This window comes from Centropristis striata, chromosome 13 (assembly GCF_030273125.1).
Source record: "Centropristis striata isolate RG_2023a ecotype Rhode Island chromosome 13, C.striata_1.0, whole genome shotgun sequence".
Taxonomy (NCBI): Eukaryota; Metazoa; Chordata; class Actinopteri; order Perciformes; family Serranidae; genus Centropristis; species Centropristis striata.
In genome coordinates, this window is record NC_081529.1 from 19325737 (window position 1) to 19336250 (window position 10514).

Genomic DNA, 10514 nt, shown 5'->3' on the forward strand with positions numbered 1-10514 from the left:
ACTTCTGTCGAGAAAATTTGGGATGATGTTAGTACACAACTCAAATATATAACATAGTATAGTCATGTTTAGGCAGTATAATGCACAAAAGTTATGTATCAAACTATTAATGACACAGTATTTGTTATTAACAGGATTGTCTCCATCAAGGTACTAAGTGCTACTGATTCCTGGAAGTCATCACTGCAGAACAATCTGTTCTAATTTAGTTAATAAATCCTTGACGTATGCAGCTGTATCCATAAATGAAGAAGAACTAACTCCTGCACTCTGGTACGTTTGCTGAATAATGTGGACATTAACTATTGAGGATATTGGATAGTTTAATTCATCCTGAGTAAGAAAGTTTGTAATGTGATGCTGCTGCTTCATTACAGTTATGTATTTCCGCCAGCTTGCATACACAGTGAATGTAAATGCAGGCAGCCTCTGCAATAAGCGATGTTATTATCATCAAATTCCCATTTTGCTTTTCAGCAGTTCTCTAAATAATGGTGTTATTCATATGGTGAAATATGATGCCGTAAATGGATAAATAATGATAAATGCTCTCTCCACCTTATCAGCAGTCCCCAGGAGCCTCCACCACAGACGCTGCACACACTGTATGTATACTGGGCCAGAAATTACTGCAGTGTGCTTTACAAGGAAAGAGACGCTTTTAATCTGTAGCCATCGCCGCCTGGCTGTTCATTTTCAGACGCAGCGGTGCATGGCCCGCTCTCTGATCTGTCTGCTGAACTTCAGGACGCTGCACTCCTATCAGACATCTGAGGGGGAGGTGGGCGGATGGGACCGGACAGATATATAAATGGGCAGATTATTAGCAGGATGATAAAGGAGCCATATCATGTTCTTTTGCTCGCATGGGCAGCGGGGCAGAGTGGGCGGATAAGGCCGATTGATGTGTAACATTAAAAGGGACACTTTTCTATCTGCTGCTCCTGGTTTGCTGTCGGAGCAGCAGATAGCTTCAGCTGTGTGTGCTGCAGTGTTTTACTGCTGCAGAGAGGACGTTTGCTGCACAGAAAAGATAAATGACGGCCGCTCCTGACTGTTGACACTGACCTGTGTACTGTCAGGTCATCCCATCTCATTTTATGATCCATAATATAACCGGGAAACAAATGTGCAACCTATAGTGTCAGAATTAACCTTCATTGACAGTTCGTGACAGATCTTTGTAGACAGGCCTTTCACAAGATAAAAATCTATCACATCAACATGGACTGTAGACTGAAATTTCTCTGTAAGTATCAGGAGCCCCTTTATAAATTATCTCCTGGAGAAGGATCAATCTTATATTAGAGGTGTGAATCAGCAGAGGCCCCACGATATGATTTTATCCTGCATTTTACGATATGGTATTATATGAGTATTACGATACAATATATTGCGATTTAACTGTTTAACTGCATTGTGTCCACAAAATTTAATTAAATCAAGAATTGTTTTTGTCAAATAAGAGAAGAAGTAGAGAGAAGAGAGTCTATTCATCTTAATTAATTAATAATTTTAATAAGTCATCTTTAATTGTCTTAAAAATGCCTCAAACTTCGACCAGCAGCTCGGTGAGCCGTTAAATGCCAACAGCAGCAGCACGACTACAGTTATAATCACAGTTAAAAACTTCCAACGTGACCTTTTCGTTGGCTCCGTAAACTTATTTTAACTTTTGTCCTTTATTCTTTTAATCTTTTATCACAACTTTTTCTGACATTTTAAACTGTAGATCAAACAAGGAACAAGCCGATAATGGAAATAACTGTAAGTTAACAGCAGTAGTTTACTGAAAGTTGCATTTATAGGAAACTAAAACTTCTTGTAAAAGTTTGGGGTAATATTGCTGTAATGGTTAAATGATAAATGTGGTGTAAACAGCAAACATTACCGTTATATTCTGCTGCACTATACAGTGGTGCTTGAAAGTTTGTGAACCCTTTAGAATTTTCTATATTTCTGCATAAATATGACCTAAAACCTCATCAGATTTCCTAAAAGTAGATAAAGAGAACCCAGGAGAAGCCAACACTTCTTTTGAGGTCCTCAGAGATCTCCTTTGTTCCTGCCATTATACACTTCCACAAACACATAGATCCCTGTGTGGTGCCATCATGCCATCCATTGAAAACCCCTCACTCTAATTTCACTTTCAGATGAACTGCTAATCCTAAAGTTTTACATACTTTTGCCACTCACAGATATATAATATTGGATCATTTTTCTGAATAAATAAATTACCAAGTATAATATTTTTGTCTCATTTGTTAAACTGGGTTCTCTTTATCTACTTTTAGGACATGCACTAAATAACTTATGCATAAAACTTGAATCTGAGTATCATTTGTAGGAGGCATAAAATACACAAAAAGAATTCTGTACGAGTTGTTTTTCCATTTAGAAAACCAAAGATTTCCCACATTGTGACTGAATGAAGCAAATGTTTAAATATAAACTGTGATCCTGAGATTTCACACGTCCTCTGGCTCACAAGGAGAAGTGCAGCCGAATGGTAACAGAGCTTTTATGGAAACTATTTTAAAAAAGAACCCACGCAGATCTGTAGGATATCACTGCCAAATCCCACAATCCTCTGGGGTGCTGCTCTCAGTGTAACCCTGAAACCAGGATCTCCCCTCCACTCGTGTTAGCTCTCTTCTCTCTGAACAGGAAGAAACTAAGAAGACAGGCTGTATCAGGGATGAGGATGCCTCTCGCTGCTTTACCAAGCTTCTTCACAAGCTCTGACAGGGAGAGAAAGAAAGCTTTGAGCTCCTTCTCTACCTGGAAAATGAGATTAATGAACCTCAGCCCTCTTATGGAGGTGAAGGAGAAGAGCTCATGTTTACATTTTTATGCTTTGTGTGCACCGTTTCTGTACCTTTTTCACAGGATTAAATCATTTCTAACAGGAAGAAGACAAAAGGTTTTACTGTAGAAAAGCAATGATATGAGACATGAAAGACTAAACTGTGGAGCCAAGAAATATGAGGAAAAAATGTGTTAAAAATAGGGCATCTCATTGCCAAAAAAGGGGGTTTCATTATCATAAATCTATTCTGGAATCTGAACTATATAAGCAATCTTAAATTATCAAGAAGGAAAAACTTCAGAATTTTAGATACGACAGCTAAAAGCAATTTTTTTCACATGGTTTGTTTCTGTGTCCTGAGGCAGCTGCTGAGAGTTTCAAACAGCAGCAATTATAAAAACACAAGAGGAGGGCTTATAGAGGAATGTACAGTCACTCCACACAGGATGCTGATAAAAAAAGAAATAAAGCAGAGGGCATGGAAACAGCAGCGAGGCCTTTATTCTCACAGAGGCTACATGAGCATATAGCTGCACATTACTCAGCCCACTGGCAGGTCGGCTTCTGTTCCTCAGAGGGACACAGAGATATGGAAACGACTTAAATGAGGTGTGTGTGTGTGTGTGTGTGTGTGTGTGCGCGCGTGCGTGCGTGCGTGCGTGCGTGCGTGTGTGTGCGTGTGTGTGAGAGAGAGCCTCAGAAGCATCTTAAAGCTGACTGTCCAAATACTTTGACAGCTGCAGTGTATAACAGAAAATGGTAGATTTTAGGAAAACAAGTGGTCAGTCCAAACGATTAATCAACTACAAGGGGGCAGCCCTTATGATAGCATCTTTAATTGAGAGCATTTAATAGATGTATGTAGGCAAATTTAGGAGTTGAATATTGAGATAGTGTAAACGTGCTGTTTATTGTTATTTACCCACTAGGCCGTCAGAATAACTATTTTTGTTGGCGGCTATATTATAATGGAATTATTGCAATAAACGATATATTATTGTATTATTAAGACCATTTTATGACGGTGATATAATGATAACAGAATTATAATGTAAGTACACCCTTTCAAAAAGCAATTAACTTATTAATTCTTACTGAATATTCACACATGAATCTCATAAAAATACTAAAATTTCCTCTATAACTAAAACAACAGAGCAGAAATGACAGTAAAACATGTCAAATATCATATTGGATAAAGTGTTGGTGACATTTTAAGTAAACAAATCTGCTTGTAAACACAACTTGCGATATTGAGTGAGCACAGCCAGGATATCGTGGTTGTGTCCATATTTCATACGATAAGTCGATTGTAATTATCGGGAGGGACCCACTCCCCACACAACGTAAAATATTTCTCCAAAGAGTTGGAGTTGGAGTGCAGCACAAAGTAGTTTTTACAGATTAATATCTCATCGCACACCACATCTCTAAGTTTTTGTTTCTGCATCAGATAAGAGAGGGGGTTTTCCAGGAGTGAACAAAACTTTTCACATCCAGCATCTTCACAAACTTTCATGAATGAACCTGAAAAAGCCAGAAGCAAACTGTGTGTTGTAAACAAGTAACTACATAAAGCAGAAAAGAGACAAAGAGGGGGATTGCAAACACCCCGTCTGCTTGATTTACTTAAATACAAAGTTGTTGTTGCAGTACTGGCTCTAATTAGTTAACTTACTTACTTACTCGATAAGGCGATTAAAATAAGTTCTTACCATGCTGCTTCGCTGTTGTGCTGCAGAACTGTATCAGTCAACCCGCCACTGGAAACAAGAATGAAAAGACAGAAGGATTATTAGATGTCATTACTGTCCAAAATGATCCGAAGCCTGCAGGGTCGCAGTTCTCAGGCAACGGACACACACTGAATATCTTTCAAGCCCCTTTTTCCACTTGTTAAAAAATAAAAAGCTTTGGTTTAGATCAAGACATTTTCTATGAGTCTTTGTTGGGCAGAAATGTCCAGTGGTCCTCAGTCAGTGTCACAAACACAAAAGAGGACACTGTCAGATGGAGCTGCGATGTACAGCGACACAACAAGGACTTTTTTGTCTTCACTGCTTGTTCTCTTCTGTTAAATCTCACTGACTCTGAATATAGTAAGTGATAGTCCAGTCAGATTCAGTTCAAACAGATGAGGTCTGTCTCTCTCAGGAGAATGAGGCCACTTACACTGCCAGGCCTTAAGAAAGACTTTAGAGTTGCAGGTTGCTTTCCAAAGTGTAGATATGCACAACAAAAGTCACTTATATTGATGGCAATTCAAGTCAGTTCGACAATCATTAAAAACAAAGACAAAAGAAAAACCAACATGTCATTAAAGCATAAAAATACATTTCCTGATTCTGGTAATGCACGCCCAATTTGTTATAGCAATCTCAACATTTACTTGTCAAATAATGTGTTCAAATTAAGTCACATTTAGTTGGCTGCCCTAAAATGAAATACAAAAAAAAAAAGAAAATTCAAATAATTTATTTCGAATACAATTTGTGAGGAGTCATATTAGCCACATTTAATAAAAATAATCTCCAAATTTGTTTGTTTTGTTATTCACATTTGAGTTACAATTTATGTTAATTAAATTACTTAACATAAAAAGACCTGCGGCCCCCAAATGACATACAAATCTGTTATAAATGAATTAATAAATATATGAATATATATACATATATTCAAACAAGCCCACATACAGGCACAGAAATGTATATATTTATATACAATTTGTTAGGACTCACAAGTGCCAAACTTTGGTATAGCATCTTCAGATGAACTCATTTTAATTCCTAAACGTTTTTTAGAACTTTGTGGATTTTTAACTAGTTTATGACAGTTAAATCACTCAAAAACAAAGAGAAAGAGACAAGTATGGTGCTTTCATGTTCTCTGAAAATATAACTGCTTTTTCTAAATAATTAATACTGTAACCATAAAATAGACTGTAACGTTAAATGTTTTGTGCACAATGTGTTATTCAGTAGGAGCAACTAACAGTGGTGTTTTTAGCTAGAAAATAGTGCGGCAACAATTTTACTTTGGAAGATGCAAATCCTGAAATTGACACAATTTCAAATTTACCTATGTTTAGCCGAAAATGAATGCGTTGTCCTTTCATGTTTAGTAATCCTCTCAGAAAGTTGCTTTAGATCCTGAAAGTCTTTTCTTGGAAACTTCTGAAAGAAAACGTCTTCTCAGAGGAGCTAGCTAGCTAGCAGTTAGCTAAGCCATTTTTTCCTGAACCACCGCTCCACATTCATTTCCTTTTTTTTTGTACGCTTTGTAAGCATTTAGGTTTTTAGTCTATCCCATTTTTTCTTCTAAAAACAGAATTTTTAATGAGTTCTGTCGAACTTAATCCACATCGTTAATGGTAGCCGCAGTTAGCTAAGGGCTATTTCCTTTAACAGAAATATTAACGTCTGCCTGGTAACTAAAAGCCAATCAGATAACACTACTTAGAAAACAACCAATCAGATTGCAGCTGGGCCAGCAGCAACTTGACATTGCAAAGTAAAAGTTGTAGTTTAAAAACTTTTATTTCAGCTTCTGACATTAAATTGTACAATTATGAAAATTAACAGGATTATTTTGTTTAATGTTAATTTTATAAATATATATATATATATTATTGCAACATATTATTTTCCCCCAAAAATCATAGAAATAAATTACTTCAAAGTCTGTAAGTACTTGAATTATGACTAAACTAAATTATAAATGTGTTTATTATTGTGTTTGATTAGATATTTGATAATTAGAGACCGAGCACCGAGGGTGCGAGGACCATACTGTAATTGGTTCGTCTATTATTATTCTTTTTCTTACGAAAAATGAATCGCCTTTTGGGGGGCTTTATCATATTCCAAAACTCACCATATTTGGAATATACGTCAATCCCCGGTGAAATTTACGTATTCTAATCTATCATTATTTTAGGTCTTACATGTGAGGGATTCTGCAAAGTGAAGAGGCTATGAATATGTGAAAATTTGCTTTTTATGCCTAGTTGTCTGTTTTTCCCCCACGCAGAATTAAAAGTGTTTAATAAATTAATCAAAACATCTTTGTTATGATTCTCTGATGTGCATTTTCTCCTCATTCTGTCACCACTGCACAAAGCAGCTTTGTTCTAAATAAAAGAAGAAGAAAAAGAGAAAAAAAACTAGGTTATTTTTGTCACACAGTCCTTTAAAAAAAAGAATTGGATGAAAAGCAGTCGGATGTCTCACTGGAAATAATAATAAAAAAAATATCCTAGACAAGATCAAAATTAATGACTTGCAACTTCAAAAGACTAGAAACACTAAAAGGAGGCGAGAATACAAGATTTAGATTATCTCATGACGATAAAAACAGAAGACCTGAGTGAGTGATCTGAAAAAATAAATTACTTCATTATGATTTGGATGTTTGTTTCACAGGCTTCAGCTCTATTTTCTGACTGAACCCCCTGAGGGTGTCAAAATACAACTGTATTACTCTGGTGTATTATAATTTGTAATATCTCGCCCTCCAGCACCTTTGACACGTTCTGCTGTCTATTCTCTGTCGATACTACAGCATCTGGAGTGATTGATGAGGGTCAAAGGTCATCCCTCTCTTGTATAAACACAATAGAGGGCAAATGAAATTACATATTTTTGTCGGCCAACCTAGAAGTTAGCACCCCTATGGGGTCAATTGAAAATTCTCCTGTGGGATTTTCGCATTAGATTTTGCAACATTGCATAAAATAAGCTCTGTGACAAACACAAATTTCTGATGCTGACACGTGTTGTTCAGCAGGATAATCTTCACATATTAACACAGCTTTTTTTATGTATGAAGTAAAAAGCGGCTTGAACGTCACCACCATTAACTTCAGAAACTCTCCGACAAGCTTCAACAAGCAAATCCGTAGCCTAATAAACTGTTTATTAACATTATTTACAATCTACAAGAAGATCTTTTGAGAGTATTTCCATTTATGTAACTACATTTTTAGGAAAATATATTGTACTTATCGTAGCCGACTGAACATAAAAAACATGATAAATTGTTTGAGGAACTTGTATTTTACTTGAGTATTTCCTTTTTATGTAACTTTATACTTTAGCTCCACAACATTTTGAGGCAAATACTGTATTTTTTACTCCACTTACTCCACAAATTAAACCGCTGCTTACATAAATGCATTAATAATAGTAAAGTACTTTTAGTTTTGATACTTTTGTACTTTCGCTTCAGTAAGTTTTGAATGCAGGACTTCTTCTTGTAGTGGAGTCATTCCTCAGTTTGATATTAGTACTATTACTTAAATAAAGGATGTGAATACTTCTTCCACCAATGTCCTTCAGGTAGCTCTCAGTGGGGACCTCTGATGATAACCACAAATTTGAGCGTCAGTTTTGGGCTTTCCATCCTTTTCTTTCCTTTAACCTTCAGAGCGATCTTAAAACAAAAACCCCACACATGATCGAGTTTTACATGCAACTGAAAAGAGCCCCATAATGGTTTAAAAAGGTTTATAAGTTGTTTCGTGTTTTGTGATGTTTACAAGCGTTTTTGTGAAGGAAAAACTTGGTGTCACACGAGTTCAAAGAGACTTTGTGATTAAAGGAACGTCTGTTGATATCAACTGTGCAATCAAAGTGAAACCTAAACCTGCAGGCAGACGCTCTATAAGTCCTGTCCCGAGCTCACCTTGCTGTGAATTTACAGCCTCGGGACTCTTTAACCTCCAACGACAGCTTCAGCTGAAAGGTTAGCCTGACTGAAGTCTCCTGCGTGAGCCCTGATTGGTTCCCGCTGAAGATCATGGAGTGCCCTCGCACATGAATAACAATACACTGTGTTTACTTTGGAGCACCGCTTCAGTCTCATTGTTAAAACAACTGTATCCCACTCAGGCTTTATTTCCGCACCAGCTGCCTGCAATAATCCTCTAAAAGGAATATAATCAATCCTCTTCAAATCCACTTTTAAAGGTTGTCTGCCCGTCGGTGTCCGGGCTCTAATCACCTCAGCCGGCTTCATCCTCCAGAATAGCAGATGTAAGACCCTCCAAACATGTTGGGGGAATCAAAGGGAATATTCAGCTTACTTCAATGTGGACCAGATCTTACAGATAGTATAAATAACTCCAAGCTCCGTGTCAGCTCTGCTAATAGGCTGGCTTTTTCAATTTGCAGGATTTCTAAGTAGAAATCACCAGAAACAACTGAGAAAAATGTGAATTATTCCAGAGGTAATGAAAAAATCTGAAAAATGAAATAAAAAACCCCCACAAATTTTACTGTAAATTTCTGTATTTGCAAAACTAATTATTGTGTCCCAGAAAATGTTCCAAGCATTGTTCCCCTCACAACTAATTTTAACCAATGTCGTTATTAAAAGTTTGCAGCAATTGGTTGATTATATAATTATATGGCTTGATATAATTTCTTACACACATAAAGTTTTCCACCAAAATATCACATTAAGACACCAAGACCCAAGTGTATAAGGGTAAAGACCATTATGATATACATATATGAAGTCAATTTTCATGCTCAATTATGTCTCATAAGTTGGGTTGATGCCATTTGTTACACAGTTTTGGTGATACAGTTTGACATTTTTTCAACTTCAGAATTAATTTTTTTAAAAAAGGTCAAAAATTCCAATTAAATAAATAAAAATAAAAAGCACAAGTTTTACTGTAAATCTCTATATGTTGCTAAAAACAAACAAACAAACAAACAAACAAACAAACAAACAAACAAACATACATACATACATACAAACAAACAAACAAACAAACAAACAAACAAACATATCATGTAGTAAATTATTGTGTCCTAGAAATATTGTCCTTCCATCCTAGAGGGAAGAATGACCTTATCAGATTTTGGATGTCAAAGGTCAGAGGTCAGGTGGCCTCATGAACACGATATCTCAGGAACACCTGAAGCGGATTTTTTCCCACTTAAAGTCAAAGATGAACAGACTTTGAAAACCAGAGATTTTTGGACGCCAAAGGTCACTGTTGGCTAAAAAAGTGATTTTTTTTTTTTTAGCTTAAGAATTCATACTAACACCTGACAGATATATGAGTTGTGTGATCTTACCGGCTGATATCGGCCTATCAAAACCATATCGGTATTTATCAATATTGGCATACAGTATATATTTTCAAATATGTGCTGTTGTGATTTTCTTTTTTTACCATGTTAATTTCAATGCTTGGTGTGATTTAGAAATGGTGTAAGCTATTTATTTATTTATTTGAAATGTATCTTTAATTTAAATGGTCAGCAATTGATTTATCCTTAACATACAGAATTAATATTTATTTAGCTAATTGTTTTATTTATATGTATTCTTTTTTTGTTATCATCTCTAGAATTGTTGGGGCATGTAATAAATTGTATGTGTAATAATAATAATAGTAGTACTACTACTACTACTACTACTACTAATAATAATAATAATAATAATAATAATTCAGAGAAAACCTGGAGTTGTTCTCTTACACTGTTTTCAAAAAGTCTTCAGAGCATTTAACAAGACCAATTTACTGTTGTTGTTTTTTGCAGTTAACATCAGTTTACTGGCACAGGATTGTCCACTTATTTTATTGTTTATAAGGGGCACATAATTTTTTTTTTTTTTCAAATTGATCGTGGTAATTGTATTTTTATATTGCATTTGCACTGCACTTCTTCTATTATATTTGAGTCTT

The 10514-nt window shown here is 35.7% G+C and overlaps 1 protein-coding gene across 2 annotated transcripts in view; it reads right to left on the reverse strand.

The window, feature by feature from the left end:
* Nucleotides 1-6240, reverse strand: part of gas7a (growth arrest-specific 7a) — a 45855-nt gene extending 39615 nt beyond the window's left edge. For both annotated transcript variants that reach the window (XM_059347697.1, XM_059347696.1), the window contains exons 1-2: nucleotides 5891-6240; nucleotides 4528-4575 (exon numbers count right to left, since the gene is read on the reverse strand). In XM_059347697.1, the coding sequence (XP_059203680.1) occupies nucleotides 4528-4530 (3 nt within the window). In that variant the 5' untranslated portion in view covers nucleotides 4531-4575; nucleotides 5891-6240. The remainder of the gene's footprint in view (nucleotides 1-4527; nucleotides 4576-5890) is intronic.
* Between the last annotated feature and the right edge of the window lie 4274 nt (nucleotides 6241-10514).